At 42.8% G+C, this 20009-nt stretch overlaps 1 protein-coding gene across 5 annotated transcripts in view; it reads left to right on the top strand.

Moving 5' to 3' along the window:
• ryr3 (ryanodine receptor 3) overlaps nucleotides 1-20009 on the top strand; it is a 75045-nt gene that overhangs the window by 32988 nt on the left and 22048 nt on the right. For all 5 annotated transcript variants that reach the window (XM_029002218.1, XM_029002217.1, XM_029002219.1 and 2 more), the window contains 24 exons: nucleotides 84-292; nucleotides 1014-1223; nucleotides 1311-1471; nucleotides 1977-2139; nucleotides 3673-3759; nucleotides 4199-4425; nucleotides 4998-5826; nucleotides 6860-7060; nucleotides 8333-8435; nucleotides 8519-8653; nucleotides 11884-12157; nucleotides 12854-12968; nucleotides 13881-14013; nucleotides 15404-15507; nucleotides 15755-15890; nucleotides 16279-16462; nucleotides 16817-16925; nucleotides 17247-17367; nucleotides 17546-17715; nucleotides 18472-18692; nucleotides 19104-19194; nucleotides 19285-19425; nucleotides 19660-19823; nucleotides 19919-19997. In XM_029002218.1, coding sequence (XP_028858051.1) covers nucleotides 84-292; nucleotides 1014-1223; nucleotides 1311-1471; nucleotides 1977-2139; nucleotides 3673-3759; nucleotides 4199-4425; nucleotides 4998-5826; nucleotides 6860-7060; nucleotides 8333-8435; nucleotides 8519-8653; nucleotides 11884-12157; nucleotides 12854-12968; nucleotides 13881-14013; nucleotides 15404-15507; nucleotides 15755-15890; nucleotides 16279-16462; nucleotides 16817-16925; nucleotides 17247-17367; nucleotides 17546-17715; nucleotides 18472-18692; nucleotides 19104-19194; nucleotides 19285-19425; nucleotides 19660-19823; nucleotides 19919-19997 — 4367 coding nt within the window. The remainder of the gene's footprint in view (nucleotides 1-83; nucleotides 293-1013; nucleotides 1224-1310; nucleotides 1472-1976; nucleotides 2140-3672; nucleotides 3760-4198; nucleotides 4426-4997; nucleotides 5827-6859; nucleotides 7061-8332; nucleotides 8436-8518; nucleotides 8654-11883; nucleotides 12158-12853; nucleotides 12969-13880; nucleotides 14014-15403; nucleotides 15508-15754; nucleotides 15891-16278; nucleotides 16463-16816; nucleotides 16926-17246; nucleotides 17368-17545; nucleotides 17716-18471; nucleotides 18693-19103; nucleotides 19195-19284; nucleotides 19426-19659; nucleotides 19824-19918; nucleotides 19998-20009) is intronic.

Consider the following 20009-nt stretch of genomic DNA (forward strand, 5'->3'; position numbering starts at 1 on the left):
ATAAGAAATGTAAGGAGGTATCATAAATTCCAAAGGAAACAATAAAGTGTGGCTGTAAAATGCAACAACTTTACCATTTCCAGGTTTCATGCCAGTTTGCAGCCTGGGCCTGTCGCAGATCGGACGCATGAACTTAGGGAAGGATGCCAGCACCTTTAAATACTACACCATGTGTGGCCTCCAGGAGGGCTTTGAGCCTTTTGCTGTCAACATGAACCGTGAGGTGACCATGTGGTTCAGCAAACGCCTGCCCACCTTTGTCAATGTGCCAGAAGACCACAAACACATTGAGGTGAGGGTGCCACTAGCCATGGGGCAACTTATTATGTACTAACAATTTTATTGTTTAATATTCATGATTTACTATTGCCATTTATCATTTATCATCAGTAAATTCTACTCTATGGTGTTTATGGAGACTAAGATCAAGCCATATTGAAGTATCCAATGCAAGAAACATATTTAATATTTGTTGTATCAGGAGAAAATGAAATAGGTTTGATGAATCGCCACTTTTTATCCCCATGACTGCTTTATTCAATATTGTCATCATCAATGGTGAACAAAAGCTGCTTTGATGAGATGCTCATTAACATGAGTGAATGATAAGAAAGTTTTCAGCATAAACCTTCTGGGCTGTTGGAAACCGTCCCCACTATCTAACTTAAGGTGGTGGTGAAAAGTGTGAATTGCTGCCATCTCAGCAAAATCTGATGCAGATGTTTATAACTTTTTGCCTTGGTTGCTATTTATTTAGTTTATTATGGACATTTTATGCTGTATGTTTGTGCATTTGTATCTCAAGAATCCCTTGAAAGAATGAACTTGTACTTATAGCTGTGGTGGTCAAAAGTCAAGGTCACATGACCTGGTGTGCATTACACTCAAGAACAGGTGGAGTCATTTTCGTCAAATGAGAATTTGGAGGTTAAACAAATAAGTTGCCACCTGAAACTGTTTCAGCTGTAATTCTTGTATGTTACATTTAATGAAACATTTCCATCACATATTAGGTGACAAGAATTGACGGCACTGTGGACAGTCCTCCATGCCTGAAGGTGACACACAAGACCTTCGGTACCCAGGCTAGCAACACTGACATGGTCTTCTTTCGTCTGAGCATGCCCGTCGAGTTCCATCCTGGTCCCAGAAAGAGCACAGAGGTTGGTGATGAACCCAAGAAGCTGGAAGGAGGGAACATAGATTATGGAAGCATTACGCAGGTATCTCACGCCTAAAGCACACAGTGATACTCTATCTGTCCATCATGCTGGTTGAGTGTCACATGTCTGACTCCGCTTGCGTTTCAGTATTACCACTGTGTCAGAGTGTTTGCGGGTCAGGACCCTGCCTCGGTGTGTGTTGGCTGGGTCACCCCCGACTACCACTATTACAGCAAGAACTTCAACCTCAGCAAAGTTCGCGCAGTCACCGTTACCCTAGGAGACGAACGAGGCCGTGTCCATGAGAGGTGCACTTCATCATGCTATGATTAAACTAGTCAGAACGTAATTATGATTAAATTATATGTGTAGTTATCTATGTCATTACAAAAAATTGACAAATCAGACTGCAGTTATTTTTAAATTCTTGAATTGTACGTCTTAAGTCATACATCTTACAAATGTGGGTGTATAAACACATATAAACCTGCTCCTGGGTTTAAATGCCCAGGTATGTGTTTCCTTTTTCACATTATTAAAGCCGAACTGAGCATATTTTCCAGCCAATAGATGTGTATTATTTATCTTCTGGTGAAAAAAATTCAAACTGCAGACCCCTTGACTGACATATTTGTGGATGAAAATACAGCGGATTACTGATAATAAATGTACACTTTACAGTAAACATCCTGCATGATGTTGCATCTAACACAATAATGAAAATAGGGCCTTACATTTGGGTTATTTCAGAGGATCATCTCTTCTTCATGCTGTACAACAACAGGCATAAACATACCTCTCCTGCGTTTTCAGCGTGAGGAGGAGCAACTGCTATATGGTGTGCGGTGCTGACATCGTCAACGGGTCGTCCTCCTCCCGCAGTAACGTTGACTTGGAGATCGGCTGCTATATTGATCTGGAGTCTGGACTGATCTCTTTCACTGCCAATGGCAAGGAGCTGCCCACCAGCTACCAGGTACGGCAGCTTTCTTTACAGTTCTGTCTTAAAACATTTTTTAAGAGGCCTTTCTTAAACACTAACCCGTGTTTAACAGTAATCATTATATACGCTTGTACAAAACAATACAAACCGTTGTGCCACTTATAAAAACCCCACGTGATGCAAACTTACGCGACAAGTGCAAGTCAGGGTTGGGAAACGGAAACCTTATCCTTGGAAGGCCGGTGTGGGTGTAGTTTTTTTGGGAATACCACTATGGGGCAGTGGTTGCCCTAGCAGTTAAGGAAGTGGCCCCGTTATCAGAAGGTTGCCGGTTCGAATCCCGATCTGCCAAGGTGCCATTGAGGTGCCACTGAGCAAAGCACCGTCCCCACACACTGCTCCCCAGGCTCCTGTCATGGCTGCCCACTGCTCACACAGGGTGATGGGTTAAATGCAGAGGACACATTTCACTTTGTGCACCGTTTGCTGTGCTGCTGTGTATAACAATGACCTCACTTTATGTGGCTCCAGGGGGTCCCTTATTACCAGGAGTCTGTTCTCTAACCTGACTGCGGTTCACTAAAACAATTTTTTTCTATAATTTCTCTTGTCTATTTGCACATACTAAGCACAACAAACCATTTAAATTTCTCAAAGCAGACTCCAAAACATTCATGTATGTCTCCCCAAAGTTCGATAGCAAGTGCATTAAACAACCCAGGAATGAACCTTAGTCCCAAAGCCCAAACCCCTGCACACACTCCACCTGCAGGGGAGAAAATAGGCGTAAAGCTGGACCAATAATAAAGGTTTATAGAGCCATGGGTGGGGCTTCTACTATTTGCTAATTGAAAGGTTATCTCAAGAACCTGCAGCCACCATGTGTGCACCCTCCACAGATCAGAGTCCCCTCCTCTTTTTAATATGTGATTTGTTTGTATGGTTTGCATCTTTGCCTGGAGGTCGTGTGCACGCAGCATTTGTAGAAAAGATTTAGGCCGGTGGGCTCCATCAAATTCCCGTCAGCGCCGCCCTCCACTGCAGGGTCTAACAGTCTGAGACGTTGCAATTTTTGAACCAGACTGTGACGCAGCTGTTCAGCCGCCCAGGACATCGTGAGAAGTTCTGTCCTCATGAGTTTTAACCCGTGAGCAGTAACTGCTGACCACCACAGAGTGGCCCATTTACAGGGTGGCTAATTGAAACTGATGACCCAGGCTGATTCCTCCGAGGGATGTAAATCCCTATCAGATGAGCGCCTCGGGGACGGCGAGCCAGCAGGCTGAGTTTTATCGTGATGAGCTTTGCGTTTCTGCCTTCCCTCATGGCCGGCATTGACACGACGCCAGGCACAACTCAGACTGACACAGGAGAAGCCTCACAATCTATTTCCTGTCTGGACACATACTGGATTTACATTAATCCTGACAAGCCCTGCAAAAGCATTACCTTGTGAAGGAGGATGTGCCCCATGTTAAATTAAACCATGTAACTAAATGCCTAACTTCAGACAGTTACAGACTGTTGATGTGTGTGTCTGGCCCTCTCCGCATCTTGTATGTCCAGGTGGAGCCCAACACAAAGCTGTTTCCTGCGGTGTTTGTGCAGCCCACCAGTACAGAGTTGTTCCAGTTTGAGCTTGCCAAAATCCAGGTTGGTTTCCAGCACCATTACAAACATTCAGGACAACTGACAAAAAATTATTTTATTCTACTTGGGTTGTTTAGGTCTGAGAAAATTCCAGTTCTTACTGATGTCAAAGTCAGTTTTGGAGAATTTGGGTAGTTTGGGTAGAATTTGAAACTAAAACTGAAAATTGGAGCTGAAAAAAGTTCTTATGGATCAAGTCACTGGTATTTTTATAAAGAAAAATAAACCATGAAACCATTGGAAACATGACTTTAAGTAACTTGTTTAAACAATGTGCATAATACCTATAACTGGAATAAAATATATTACAACATGAACAATTTTGATACAATTTTTTATATATTGTCCAGCAATGTAATTATTATAATTATTATTATTACTACTGAAAAGTAATAGTGGCTTTTCTGCTCTACTCTGGCCTCTTGACCCCATCTGTATTCAGGACTGCATGCCCCTGTCGTCAGCCATCTTTAAAAGCCTGCTCAGGAACCCGGTGCCGCAGTGCCCACCACGACTGGATGTGCAGACCATCGTGTCCGTGCTGTGGAGCCGCATGCCCAACACCTTTGTGTCTGTGGAGACGGCACGGGTCAGCGAGAGGCATGGCTGGGTGGTGCAGTGCCTGGATCCGCTGCAAATGATGGCCGTCCACATCCCAGAGGAGAACAGGTCCTTTGTTACACACTCACATAATATACACTATAATAAATTACTTACTAGCCATGGGACATTGTGTTTAAATATTCCTATAGTCATTTGGAAATGTAATAATTTTTACTACACATACTTAATGGCATGTCAGTAATGCATCTAAATTGCATTGGGGGTATTTAAACCCAGCGCTCCCCATGCTTTTCTATGTAAAATGAACTATATGGAGCAAACTACTTGCCACTCTCAATACCTCATTGCTTGCAGCCATTCAGGAACACAACGAATTTGAACCTGATTTGTAATCATGCAAAAACCCTTGAAATGCATTTATGAAGTACGTATTTTTAAAGAGATATTAAACTCTGTAAAACATGACATTAGGAAAAAATATTCTTCAATTCAGACCAGACCACTGATTAATGATTGTTGTGGGAGTGTTGAGGCAACAAATGTGCAAAAATTGGTTTAGTAAATCACTCTTAAATTTTGAATAAGGTGTTTTTTTTTATTCTTTTGTTGCATGAATTTGCTGTTGCATTAATTGAAGAAATATAGTTTTCTCATGCTTCTTTGCTCTTGTGGCTCAGGTGCATAGATATAATGGAGCTGTCGGAGCAGGAGGACCTACGGCAGTTCCACTACCACACGCTGAAATTGTATTGTGCCCTCTGTGCTCTGGGCAACACGCGTGTGGCCCATGCCCTATGTAGCCACCTGGACCAATCACAGCTTCTCTACACAATTGACAACCAGTACCTGACAGGCCAGCTGCGTGAGGGCTTCTACAACGTCCTCATCAGCATCCACCTGGACACGGCAAAGGAGGCACGCCTGATGATGAACAACGAGTTCATCATACCAGTCACGGATGAGACGCGTAGCATCCGCCTCTTCCCTGACGACTCAAAATGTCATTCGCTGCCAGGCGTGGGTCTCAGCACCTCCCTCACGCCACGTCTCACCTTCTCCCCCGCATTCTTCGTCACCACCAAGCGGGAGCAGAGACTCTTCAGTCCCGAGATCCCCCTGGACATACTGAAGGAAAAGGCCATCTCCATGCTGACAGAGGCTGTCCATGGCGGGGGCAGCCACATCCGTGACCCGGTGGGGGGTAGTGTGGCGTACCAGTTTGTGCCTATACTCAAGCTCATCGGCACTCTGCTCATCATGGGCGCACTGACCAGTGAGGAGGTGCGCATGATCCTGCTCCTCATCGAGCCCAATGTCTTCTGTGAGAAGAAAGCAGAGGAGGAGCAGCCGCCACCTCCTGCAGATGAGGAGAAGGCCCAGAAAGAGGAGGTGACCAGCCATGAGGTGAAGGCCGTGGAGGCTGGAGAGGAGGAGGCTGGGAAGGAGGGCAAACAGCCTACGAAGGGGCTGCTGGAGAAAAATCTGCCTGAGTCCGTCATGCTGCAGGTCAGTTAAGCAAATGTTGAAATCAGACGTTTCTTTTTACTAATTATTTGTTTAAACTAAAGCACACTATTTAAATGTATTAACATCTAGCATATGTTATATTAGGGAAAACCAGACATTTATTATAATTGTTTATTTTTATGTTGGCCACCTTACATTTAATAAAATACATATGCTAAATGCAGGTTTCCTGGTATAAACATGTTTTTAAATTTATTGTAAAAATATGTTGATTAAGACAATGTAATCACATTGGTTCACAAACCTTTACTGATTATTAGCTATTAGATATTAGATAAATATCTAGGTATTAGATATTTAGACCAGTCAACTCTGTTCTCCGTTGTTGTCCCTGGCTGGTGGAACAACCTGCCCTCCTCCATACGACTAGCCGAGACTACCACCACTTTTAAGAAGCAGGTGAAAACCCTGTCCTATTCAAAAATATTTCAGACAAATCTAACACTTACACACGCACATGCGTACACATTGCACAAAACAATACAAAAGTATATATATATACATTATAATTTTTTCTTCGTCTAGCACTTAACAATCTCTGAGCATGCTCTTTGCTGACAAGTTAGGCCTTATCAGGGCTCTTAGTTTTGTAAACTCAAAATTCTATAGAAATCGAACGAGAATTGCTGGTGTCTTCCTCTTGTAAGTCGCTTTGGATAAAAGCGTCTGCTAAACAATGTAAAGTAAAGTAAATCCCTGCCAAGTACCACTGTAGGACGCTTAATTCCTAACATAAATATAATTATTGACTGTCATTCAACATGTGGACATATTAACTGTACTACATATAGGATGGTAATAATAAACACAAAACTGCAACACACAGCACCTCGGAATATTAACAATAGCCTCAGAGACTCCAGTATCCCTAGAGAAAGTTCAAGTACCACTGTTTGAAAACCAAGTTGCAGGCAACTTAGCACACGATTTAACAATTGTTAGCTAGGTTGTGCGCTGTTGCTGTTAAAAATGTAGGACTTGTCATTACACACAGTTGATCTCGTTTGTCCAGATGTGCGAGCTGCTACACTATTTCTGTGACTGTGAGCTGAAACAGCGCATCGAGGCCATTGTGGCGTTCGCCGACTCCTTCGTGTCAAAGCTTCAGTTCAACCAGAAGTTCCGCTACAATGAGCTGATGCAGGCGCTCAACATGTCCGCCGCTGTCACAGCCAAAAAGACCAGGGAATTCCGCTCTCCGCCTCAGGAACAGGTACAGAACAGCAAATATAGCACAGCTTGCTAAGATTCATTCCCTCTCAATCTTGTGTAAGAGAAAAGTTTTGTATTTCCACCTGTTTGTGAAACTGTTTGAGATGATATGATGTTGAATACAATTCAATAGTGTATAAGTATAAGCCCGTTCTGAGATATTAACTATATGGTTAGCACAATTTAACCAGACAAACTATGTTATGTTGCCTTTGAGAACATCTCTTCCTGCAAAAAAACAAAGTTGGCAGGTTAATGCTATTTGTGATAGTTTGTGCTTTAGCACTGCATGGTCCCATGACAGATGGATCTTGGCAAGAACACAGAACAGTTTTTGAGGTTTAATAATAAACGTAAAGCAGGGCACTGTATGCTAATGTAACATGAGGGACTCTTTTGCTAGTTAGCCCCCAACCAACACTTTTTTGTAGGTGTGTGGCACTTAATCTACAGTACAGGCCAAATATTTGGACACACCTCCCCATTCGATGTGTTTTCTTTATTTTCATGACCATTTACATTAGTAGATTCTCACTGGCTGCATGCTTTGGACAGGAAACACAGGCAACTGCTCCCGGCAGGAGACTGAGGTCGTATGGTCAGTGTGCGGGGAGCTCAGAAAGGTGCTACAGGGGGTAGTGTGGGGACGGTGCTTTGCTCAGTGGGACCTCAGTGGCACCTGGGCTGTTTGGGATTTGAACCTGCGACCTCCTGTTTACGTCTTACCCGCTAGAACAACACTTCACAAGCCAAAAGGCGCAACTTAATGTTGATTCTACCACAGGTTGTTCATTCCTCAGACTCCATCTGATGACTAATGAGAAGCTAAGGTCATTTTCCCACAAAGCCACACTACTGCATTTAGCAGAGACAGTTCTCTCCTATATTTTATGCTTAGCACAGCTACCTCGCCTGGGGCCTTTCCCAGAACCTTTCATTCTCACACTTTAATTGCACTCCCATTCAGCCCAAAAGTACACTCATTTCTCTCTCTACTCCATTATTCCTGTATATTTGCATTAGCAGCAACTTCAGGTGCAGGAACCTGGTAGCAGCTCTCACCATGGCTACTTTACTTATGCATACATCACTGAACGGTATATTTATTTGGCACAGCAGTGAACGAAACGGTTAAGTCAGTAGAAAAGAACTGCAGTGGGAGCATTCTGTATTTTTATACTCAGCGCGTGATTAGATATCAAGTTCAATCGGAGATGAGAAGACCATTACATTACCTCTTTTTTAAATACTTTCCATTTTTTGGTCCTTGCAGATTAACATGCTGCTCAACTTCAGTCTTGGGGAGGACTGCCCGTGTCCAGAGGATCTGCAGGAGGAGCTCCAAAGCTTCCACGATGACCTCAGGCTGCATTGTGGTATGACTTTCACCTCGCCACCATTCCTAATGAGTGCCCCGCATCTACACACAAATTGACCAAGCTGTCCTGAATGATTGTAGGCATTCCCATGGAGGAGGAGGAGGAGGAGCCGGACACATCCATCAAAGGCCGTCTGATGGCCCTGGTGTACAAGATCAAAGGTCGGCCAAAGAAAACGGAGGAAGAGCCAGCAGAGAAAGAACAGGCTGCTCCCAGTAAGCAAAAAATGTCCTGTGGTGCCCTTAAACATGAAGTAAGACCTCTGAACAACATTACACTACATTCTGACTTGTGATCAGGCTGGTCAAAACAATGTTCCATTCAAGAAAGATATAGGGGTTAATGACACAGGAAATGACACAACCCTTGACCTACAAAAGAAATTGGCATGCAAAATGTATTGTCAGGGGCAACCATCGATCACTTATCTGAGATTTTGGTTGACTTCGTAGCTAGGAAATTGCGGTTTGCTGAGGTTGTTCCTCTTCACACTGCTACAGCTATCTAGCAGTTGATGTTTTCTTGTTTGTGTGTTTTAGTCCTTACAATCCCAAAGATGTGATATTAGTTTTAAACTCTTTTAGAGCAATATTCCGCTGATTTATCTAATGACCTCTACTTTATTAGGAGATTTAACTTTTTAACATAAAAAGACTTAGAAAGACGCAAACAATAATTTTATGTTATTTTTGGGTAATACGAAATTTGCCCTCCTTCTTCTGCTATCTCATGTGCCACATGGTGCTCAGTCTTTGGATAGACTGAGTAAGGAGATTTTGAAGCTGTTTAGTTTTGTAGGTAAGTGTTGATGCTATGGAATTGTTCATGTTCTTCATTGATTATGGGGTGAAAGGCATCTTATAACACTCATATAAGACCCAAACTTTAACCTCAGGAACAGCACTTACTGCACACCGTTTGTGATTCCTGTCTAGTCTACCAAAATGTAAAGGGCAGACGCAAGCAGAACTATGCTCTGAGGGAAGGTCAAGTCTCTGTCTTCAGAATCATGGTAGCAGATTGTACTTTTAAATGACCGTGAGAACTTCCAGTGGTGTGAAAATAATTCTACTGGACTCATTAGTGCGTGTATAAATAACTCAGCTGATTTAAGATGTGCTACAAGTTTAGTTTGAAAAGTCAGCAGGACCCATAAATAATAGCAGGCCATCATAATAAATCATGCCTGCTGCACCTCACTGATTGAACAAAGGATCTTTGTGCTATTTATCTTTTAGTTTGTCCTTTTTTTGTAATGGACGAAAACACACAGCAAGGAAACATTTTGAACTCGGTATCATTTATTTGCAATGCATTTTCTGACACAAACTTTGAAAAGTCAACTTTTTTTTTTTCATCCACAAAAACAGCAGTCCCTTCCCTGCACATTATAACCGAAGGTTTGACCTTGTCACTGGTGACAGCCACCATTTTTAGGAAGAGGGTAGTTCGCAGCTTGGGGCAGATGTGATGTGGAGCTCGGTGAAAAGACAGCCTTCCCTGTCCTCTCATCCGTTCCCAACCAATAAGCCAAAAACCAAAACAATAACTTGACATTTATGTCAGGTTTCTGTGTGAGCATTCAATTTAAAATGCAGAATTGCTTCTTTTTTTTTTTAGAAACCAAAGTGTTATCTGACCTTTAGATACCACTTTGGCACAGCATAAACACAGAATAACCTTAAGAAATGTGGCAAGCTTCATCAGCAGAGGGTCTACAGTCACTCAAGTTGAAAATACAGTAATTTGGAGGCAGGTCAGTTCAAATTGTGATGTCAAGACACAAATTGGATTTAAACCAATACAGTTTGGATGTCATTTAAATGTTATTTTTGGCAAAACACCCCCTTGGAATGTTCTTTTATAATAATTATTTCATAATAATTATTTTTACTTCTGTTCTTTTCGCACCTTTAAATAAGATTTGCCACTTTACTATTATTACCTGTCAGGTAATCACAACATTTTTAGTAGCTCTCATGAAGTGACCTCTTTCAAAAATGTTAAGTGTTTACTGGTCTGGTCAGCATTAGAGTCACTTGTAAATATTAGTTGTGCATATATGAGGATAAAAAAACAGAAACAACAACAATTTATTCTTCATATATTCTCTAAAATACTTGGTCAGTAAATCAGATTCTGATTCTGGTTTCAAACAGAAATCTCAGACGTCGTAGATGGGTTATATATATTTTATATTTAAAAGCAGAGCAGAAAAGGAATGGCACATTTTAACTTCATTTCCTAATTTTTGTCTTTTTGTGCAAGGCCCTTAACACAGGACTAGCCCCAATCTGTTTTGTGACAAATAGAGAAAGGGCAGTTTCATGCTTGTATGGATCTTGCCCAGTTGATAAGTACGTATACTCTACATCTGGATTAAAATGCTTTCAATGAGGATACAAATACACTTTCCTGTTCATACAGACTTGTCTTGCTCCTCTGAGCCATGTATTGTGAAGTGATTTATGTACATTAATGCCGTCTATTTTTATGTGTGTGTGTGTTTCGAGGAAAGTGCTGAGCTGGTGTTTTGGCCGCTTCTGATGCAGTAATAACAGCGCGTGGCCGCACAAGTCACTGAATCAACGAGGCCACGCGCAAAAGCGATTCAATCACGCGTGTAGAGCAATTGCTTTTAGTAATGCCATTTAATCACAGCAGAAAGTGAATCATGATCTCCAGAACAAGACAAGATTGCATTTGCTCTGGGTGAAAGGGGTGTGCCGATGATAATTCAATGGTTTGTAGTCTGAGGACTGTTTCATTTCTTGCTGTTTCATTTAATTTTGACCATGCAGAGAGTTGTTGAAGAGAATTATCTTTTAAAAAATTTTTATATCCACCGGCTTACATTGCGAACCACGCTATCACTTCTGGGTCACCGGGTTCATAACTGCACATCTACACTTTGCACATCTTGCTAATGTTATTAACAATATTAAAAACAGTTGTAGTAGATATAGTGAATAACATTGGTTATTCAATAAGTGAAACAAATGAGTTTTATAGTTTAGGAACTCAATAAATCTCAAATTAAACATATGGTGTCCAAATGGGTCTAAATGGATAGTCTGGAAAGTCCACCTAGGGGGACTTCTGAAAAGAGCGGTGGGCATTAGAGGTACAAGAGCATTTGGCTTCAGGTTCTAGTCTTTTTACAGCCTTACCACACTTACGACTGTAGTACTGGACGGTTCTGTACTCCTGTTAACTAAAATAATTGGCCATTGACTTTAATACTTTGTAGTTAATTCAGTCAAGTGGAGTGAGACTGCAAAATCCCAATTACAATCAGTTGAATGGACCAGAATTGGAACGCGTTTGCAGCTGAGTAAACCCTGATCTGAATCCTCTGCTAAAGGACTTGAGTGACATAGAGAGTGTGAGATTTAGGCCGCCTTTGGATTCGTAGCATTTAACTTCCACCCTTCCTCTCCTCCAGCCAACCTGAAGGAGCTCATCTCCCAGACGATGGTGTGCTGGGCACAGGAGTGCATCATCCAGGACCCGCAGCTGGTGCGCACCATGTTCAGCCTGCTGCGGCGGCAGTACGATGGCATCGGCGAGCTGCTGCGCTCCATGAAGAGGAGCTACACCATCAGCGCCGCCTCTGTACAGGACGCCATCAACCTCCTGGCCTCTCTCGGCCAGATCCGCTCCCTTCTCAGCGTTCGCATGGGCGAGGAAGAGGGCCAGCTAATGATAGATGGCCTCGGGTATGTTAAGCATGAAGGAAAGTGTATAGTGTGTATTTATAGTTTATATTATGTATAGTATAGTATGAATTTACATGAAACAGTTAATGATTCATGGTAATATATAGTCTAGTTTTAAATTATGCAGTTAAGGCAACATTTATACATACAAAACAGCAGCACATGATCAAGGTAAGGTGATCAAGTCCCCACACACTGCTCACCAAGGGTGATGGTTAACAGCAGAGGACACGTTTCGTTGTGTCACCATGTGCTGTGATGCAGTGTTTTCAATGGCAATCACTTCAATTTCACTTTACTAATGAGGAACACAACAGACAATACAAAAAAGCGCCCCCTCTGGAGTCAGTTCCTGACAAAATGTTTAAATATATTATTTATATCTGTAATATTTATTTAATATTATTAAAATAATTTTGCTTTCCTTGTTTACTTTCCTAACATTTATTTACCCTGCTTATTCACCCTATTTATTATGTGTAACCAATAGAGCAATTAATCCAAAAAGTTAAACTAAAGTTGAAACTGTAACTGAATCATGCTATTAGAAGACAGTACTAAATATTAGTTTCTGTTGTTCTGAAAATAAAAAAGGAATTTGGAGTTCTTATTTTGTTATTGAAAAATGCTGGACTGTCTTTAACTATGAGTTAAATAGTTGTAATAATTAAAAGTCTTTGCACCATTTCGCCAAAGGGACATCATGAACAACAAGGTTTTCTACCAGCATCCAAACTTGATGAGAGTGCTGGGCATGCACGAGACTGTCATGGAGGTGATGGTGAACGTGCTGGGAGGAGACAAATCACAGGTACAGTCATGGGTAACCTCCTTGTTAACTTTTTTTCCCCATGATGGCACAAACATTGTACATAAATGATGGGTAAACATAAATATATAAATGTCTCTCGTCTCACATTTGTAACAGTACAGTTTTTCTGCTGGCTGAAGATAAATAGAAATTTAAAGGAGTGGAAGAAATTATGTTATGTTGTTTTTTTTTAGTCATAACTAAAAAACAAATTAATTTCTGGTTTTCTTGTACAGTAGCCACTTCTACCTTGAGGTCTTCACTGATCTCCAGCTTAGTGGTTAAGGCAGGGCTGTAACCCTAGGCCAGCCATAGGGGAACGGCTGTCTGTTATGAAGACATGGCACTCAGCAGGTGTGCATTCTACCCAAGCCCAACAACTTAATACTCCCCCGGGGGGGTCAGGAAGGGCCAGCAGGATATGGGTGGGTGTAGGGCTGAGGGGGTGGGCTCTCATGCCAGTCCTTGTTGGGGTGTATGAGAAGACGGGCATGCTTCCCCCTCCTGATGTGAAATAAGGGGAGGAGAGTGTAAGTGTGTGTGTGGCGGGGGGGGGTTAAGAGTGGTGAATCCCTGGGTGCCACAATGTCGTCTCTCATTTTGGGGGTTTGGCGAACACATGAAAGTGGTCCCGCGCGTGTGGCTTGCAGATTCCAGCCCTCTGCTCAGAGATCTGTTTACTCTGGCCATATGTAGGACCAAGACTACTATTGCGTGTCAGATCATCCCCTCGCCTGGCCGTCTCCGCGTAATGTCGCGATCTCTGCGTCTCCTGGGGTTTCAGAGCGACCCACTTATCCCAAACAATGCAAACAATGTGTTTAAATGGATGCCTGGGCATCACGACGGCCTGGAATGCTGGTTTCGTCCTGACTGATGGCGGTTGTGTTTGTTTGTGTCTCTGTTTTATAGGAGATCGCCTTCCCAGCCATGGTTGCGAGCTGCTGCCGCTTCCTCTGCTATTTCTGCCGCATCAGCCGGCAGAACCAGAAGGCCATGTTCGACCACTTGAGCTACCTCCTGGAGAACAGCAGTGTCGGCCTGGGTGCGCCAGCCACCTCATACTTGACACAAGTTAGGGGTCATTCTGGGAGCAGGAATTGTGGAAAAATTTGGGAAAAAATAGGACATAACGTGGATTAATATTACACATAATGCACATAATTTTTTTCAGATACAAATAACCAAACCTTATCTGTAAGTCTGTAGTCGGTGTCATATAAGGAAGTGCCACTAGATGGTGTTACCTGATTGTGAACATGTAAGGATGTTCACAACATGACCTCTCAGCTGGCTATAATGCATATTTCAAACTGACAGAGGGAAGTGTGGGAAAGAGGCTCAGTGATGGGAAGATGATCTGGTCTTTTAATTTTTAAAAAGACTGTAAAACCTGCCAGTAAATAAGATACAAATAATATTGTGCCAGCCCACCCAATCTAGAACTGCATGTGTGTGTGTGTGTGAAAAAAAAGCATAGATAAAATAGATTTATAGATACATTTTAGATACCCTCATATTTTCAATGTTTAGTGACATCTGTTTTAAAACCTGTTTGAAATATAATAATGGAACATTTTAGCCACTAATGATCTTGCAGCCATCCTGATCCAATGGCTTTATCAGTCAAATCCACTGCAGCGAGTCTGCGAAGGCAGCTGAGTGCAAAAGTTTTAATCGAATTTCCATGCAAATGTCTGACAGCAGGACATTTTTTTCCATGTAAAACAGAGTGTTGAATCGTAAATCTCAGCTGACGAGGCTTCACAGTGGGTGGCAGGCAAAAAAAAAAAAAACAGTATCTTTTATTCAATATTTTTTTGTTTTTGTTGATGAGAGGGCTACGAGGTGGCAGCTCTTTTTGCAAGGCAGGGCAGGGACAGATGACTCAGGGAGTTGTGACGAAAAGGATAGACTACAAGTAGCAGCTGCCAGCAGGGGGGCTCATAATCGGAGGCTGCCGCCTTCATTAACAAGTGTGGTTTCAGTACCTCGCAGCCCGCGGGACTGATACACGTCAATAAATGACCCACCCTGTTTCAAGGGGAACGTGAGGAAAGTAGATCGGATTTCATCAACCACTCCAGCCATTTATTACCTACTGAGAGCACCACCAACAACCCCACCCCCCACCCCCAATTCTTTTAGTTCTCTACGTTTCATCACATCAAGCCACTAATCAGACGGAACTCGACCTCTGTGCTCCTGTCTGTTGGTTTGATCATGTAATCCATATACCTGATGAAAAGCACTGTTTTAGATGAAGATAAATAAATGAAGTAATACTGCCCCCTGCTGTTTGCAGGGCCACATTGAATTATTATCAAAATCCTTTAACTTATTTCGTATCAATTTTGGTCTGAAGCAGGCCGCTTGTTTTAAATGAGGACTGTGTTTGTGTCTGTGCTGTCGTGCATTTGTGTGTGTGTGTGCAGCCTCCCCAGCTATGAGGGGATCCACTCCGTTGGACGTAGCAGCCTCCTCTGTGATGGATAATAACGGTCTTGCCCTCGCGCTGGAAGAGCCAGACCTAGAGAAGGTGGCCCTTCCCAATTCACATCAAATCCAAAGTTGATTGCCTGAAAACTGAATATGCACATAACCAACATCACCTTTTGTAGCTCTCGGAGGTGACCTTACCGTCACTGCGTGGGTATGAAATTGATTTGTGGCGAGGCATCAGCTCATGTTTATTCAGTGGACCTGTCAGGGGAAGAGTGATGGATGCTCTGGCGCCTGTGACGAGAGCTGGTCAGTCATTACTCTTTGTCCTCCTCTGTCTTCAGGTGGTCACATACCTGGCAGGCTGTGGACTACAGAGCTGTGCCATGCTGGTTGCTAAGGGCTACCCTGACATCGGCTGGAACCCCTTTGAAGGAGAGCGCTACCTGTCTTTCCTTCGTTTTGCAGTCTTTGTCAACGGTACGTAGAGGCCACACCATTTTGACACCTTTATTAGAGACACATTGTCTACAGGCTGATTGTTGAGAGGCCCATTGGGGCAGTGGTGGCGCAGCGGCTAAGGAAGCGGCCCCGTAATCAGAAGGTTGCCGGTTCGAATCCTGATCCGCCAAGGTGTCACTGAGGTGCCACTGAGCAAAGCACCGTCCCCACACACTGCTCCCCGGGCGCCTGTCATGGCTGCCCACTGCTCACACAGGGTCATGGGTTAAATGCAGAGGACAAATTTCACTGTGTGCATTGTGTGCTGTGCTGCTGTGTATCACATGTGACAATCACTTCACTTTATCATCATGTCCAGTGTGTGTTGGGCAAACCCAGTTTCAGTAAAGCATCTCTGTGACTCTAGGGGAGAGTGTGGAGGAGAACGCTAATGTGGTGGTGAAGCTGCTGATTCGGAGGCCCGAGTGTTTTGGTCCTGCACTGAGGGGAGAGGGGGGCAATGGACTGTTGGCTGCCATGCAGGAGGCCATTACAATCTCTGAGGATCCCACCCTGGACTTACCGAGCCTGCTGCCAGGAGGCGCCCCTGTGTAAGTTTTTTGCAATTAACCGTTCTTTTTTTAGGTAAGGTTCAGTGTTAATTAGTATATGAAAGGAACATTAAACAATATCATCAATTTAAGACACCTTTGAGACCAATTTGAGATTTAGATTAGAACCTGGTATAGAATGTATGCTTTGGCCCCCTTGTGGACCGATGATGGTGCAGCTTTCCTCCGGGTTCTCCGGTTTCATCCTACCATCCAAAGGCATGCACTCTAGACTGCCAACTCTAAATTGTCCATTTAGGCGAGCAATAAAAAACAGTCTCATGTGATTTTTTTACTCATACGCTTAACTCATTACGCTTATTTATGTGCTGTCTTTATTTGTGTATTTTATAGGACTGCGGAGGGTGAGGAAGAGGAAGAGGTGGCCCACATGGGCAATGCAATCATGTCCTTCTATTCGGCCCTTATTGACTTGCTGGGCCGATGTGCGCCAGAGATGCATGTGAGTGTGCTCCAAAGTATACCAATCATGACTAATTTTAAGTTAAGAGAGAAATCAAGATTACATTTTATTTTCAAATATCACATTCAAAATATTTTTTTAATAAGACATTAAGTGAAATAATTTTTATGGTCCCTGCCCGGCCAAAGGATCTGAGGGTGTTTCCTTTCATTCTTTAGCTTTTTATTTAATTTCCATTTTTATAGATTGTTTAATAGATTGCATTTTATTGTATCTGTCTGATTTGTCTTTTTTTCTGTGTTGCTTGAATGAATAAAGTCTCACTGATGATATGTTTATGTTGTTTATTCTGTTGCTCAGCTCATCAATGCAGGCAAAGGGGAAGCCCTGCGAATCCGTGCCATTCTGCGCTCCCTGGTGCCAACCACGGACCTCGTGGGCATCATTAGCATACCACTGAAGATGCCCATTGTCAATAAAGGTGTGACTCAGAGCATATTAGTGTATTATGGCCCCATAAATCTGGGCTGCATGCTGATTCATGGCGCAACTACAACTACGGGAATGACTTTGACAATGTCACCCTCCCCATCATCCTCTCTTTTATGTCCACCCTCCCCTTAATCTCCCTAATCTCTCACCTCACACCCCCTATCCAGACGGAACTGTGACTGAACCCGACATGTCGGCCAGCTTCTACCCAGAGCACAAGTCCCCCATGGTTCTGTTTCTGGACCGTGTTTATGGTATTGAGGAACAGAGCTTTTTGCTGAACCTGTTGGAGGTGGGCTTCCTGCCTGACCTAAGAGCCTCCGCCTCCTTGGAATCGGTGAGTGGTTGGAGAGGCCTCAGATCACCACTTACAAAGTGCATTTCCTAAAGCAGTGGCCTAAAATACGTGTTTTTTTCTTTTACAATGAAACACCGTAAATGTCAAAAAATTCACTTGTGCGATCAGCTGTGTAGGAAACCCATGATGAACGTTGGATCTCCTCAAAGAAACAGACAAAAAAAAAAAATGCTGGACGCCCCTAAAAACACAGGGGTTGGATAAGTATTCGGGCAGGGGGTGAATAACGTTACCAGATTGTTAAACATGATATTATTTTGCTGTCACATGAAATGAATAAAGAAATTATTATTATTATTATTACCAGTTATGCAAGATAATTAAAATATTATATTAATATTTTATATTAATGGGGGGGTTGGTGGGGGTTACATTGGCTGGATCTGATTTATGTGGGAGTCATCAAACAATTCCACCTGTGCCTCTGTCGCTTTGTGCTTTAACCTCTGGGTGAGCATGTAACTTTGTTGCCAGGTAAGTCGTCTTATTAACTGGTATACGAGAAAAACTCAAGAAATCACTTTGTTAACTATAAAAATAATAAACAATAAGTTTTCAGATACTGTTTCCTATTATTCTAACCTTTGGATTTTATGTTCCATTACATTTCTGCCAAAAACTGCAATTCCGTTTTTGACCACAGGCTTAGAACCCAGCACAGTTCCATTAAGCACAGATGAAAAAAAGCTTTTTAAATATTATTAAATGGTTTAATAGTAATGTATTTTCCCACAGGATGCGCTGAGAACCACTAAAACTGCCCTAGCCTTGAACCGCTACATCGGATCAGCTGTGCTTCCACTGTTGACCCGTTGCGCTGACCTTTTCGCTAACACTGAGCACTACGCCATGCTGGTGGACTCCACACTGCACACCATCTATCGCCTGTCCAAGGGCCGGTCGCTCACCAAGGCACAGAGAGACGCGATTGAAGAATGCCTGCTTGCCATATGCACGTAAGGGCCCACCATCACTATCCCACAGTGCATCACTCTTGCTCACATTATACATTTTCTCATCAGGCCAAAGTGCCCATTTCACTTAGCTGCTCTGACTTGTCCTTTAGAGCTCCAAAATGATGCACATCTGCCTCTTTTTATCACCACTCCGAATATTAATTTGGAGTTTTATTGCTCTCCATCTTGAAATTTGTTTCATTTAGCAAATTCTCACATATCAGGTGTTAATGAGTAGGTAATTACACTTCATTGCACTAGTCATTACACTCAATTCAGTGTTTACCATTTTCCTTTTACCTCCTTAGACAGACTGTCTTTCTAGTACAACCAAACATTTACAAAATAAAAGTGACAACAAAAGAGAAAAGCGTTTTTTGCTGTAATGGCTGTTCATTCTTTCTCCTTTAGAAACCTGCGTCCCTCCATGCTACAGCAGCTCCTGCGGCGCCTGGTGTTTGATGTGCCCATGCTGTCAGAATACTGCATGATGCCCATTAAGGTGGATATTTTTTTTGTTCAGTTTTGTAGAACGGACATTTCTACATTTCTACATTCTTCTGATTTATCCTTTTTTTTTTTGCTTCTGCAGCTGTTGACCAATCACTACGAACAGAACTGGAAGTACTACTGCCTGCCCTCGGGCCTCGGCAGCTTTGGCATTGCCTCTGAAGAAGAGCTTCTGCTCACCAAGAAGCTCTTCTGGGGACTTTTTGATGCCCTTTCCCAGAAGGTGAAATACTGCTACTCAGTCTTAAGCGACAAATTTATTTTTTCATGTTTTTGTACCAGGGAAAAGGCTTTTTCATTAAGTTGTGCCAACTAGAAAACTAGATTTAGTTTTGTGATAAAAATATACCATAATTTATGAAATATGAAAGGTGATATTTCAAGCAGAGAGGCTGCACAGCTCCCTGTGGAACTGGGGTGTTTTACGACACCCTGTGCTTCTGCCCACGTCCTGTAGAAATACGATGTAGAGCTCTTCAAAATGGCTATGCTGTGCCTGAGCGCCATATCGGGAGCTCTGCCACCCGACTTTGTGGATGCCAGCCCACAGACCACCCTGCAAAAGCAGGTCTCCGTTGATACCCAAGGCAACTTTGATCCCCAGCCAATCAACACTGCCAAGTGCGTCTTTCAAGGGCAGCAAAATAACATCATACCCTTTGTTTCCGTTCTGTCCTGAGTTATTTCAAGTCTTTTTGTGTGTCTGTTCATTTCAGCATTTCCTTGCCGGAGAAGCTGGAGTACATCGCTAACAAGTACGCAGAAAATTCCCATGAGAAATGGTGTTCAGAGAAGGTATGCCCCTCA

Source organism: Denticeps clupeoides, chromosome 14, assembly GCF_900700375.1.
Source record: "Denticeps clupeoides chromosome 14, fDenClu1.1, whole genome shotgun sequence".
NCBI lineage: Eukaryota > Metazoa > Chordata > Actinopteri > Clupeiformes > Denticipitidae > Denticeps > Denticeps clupeoides.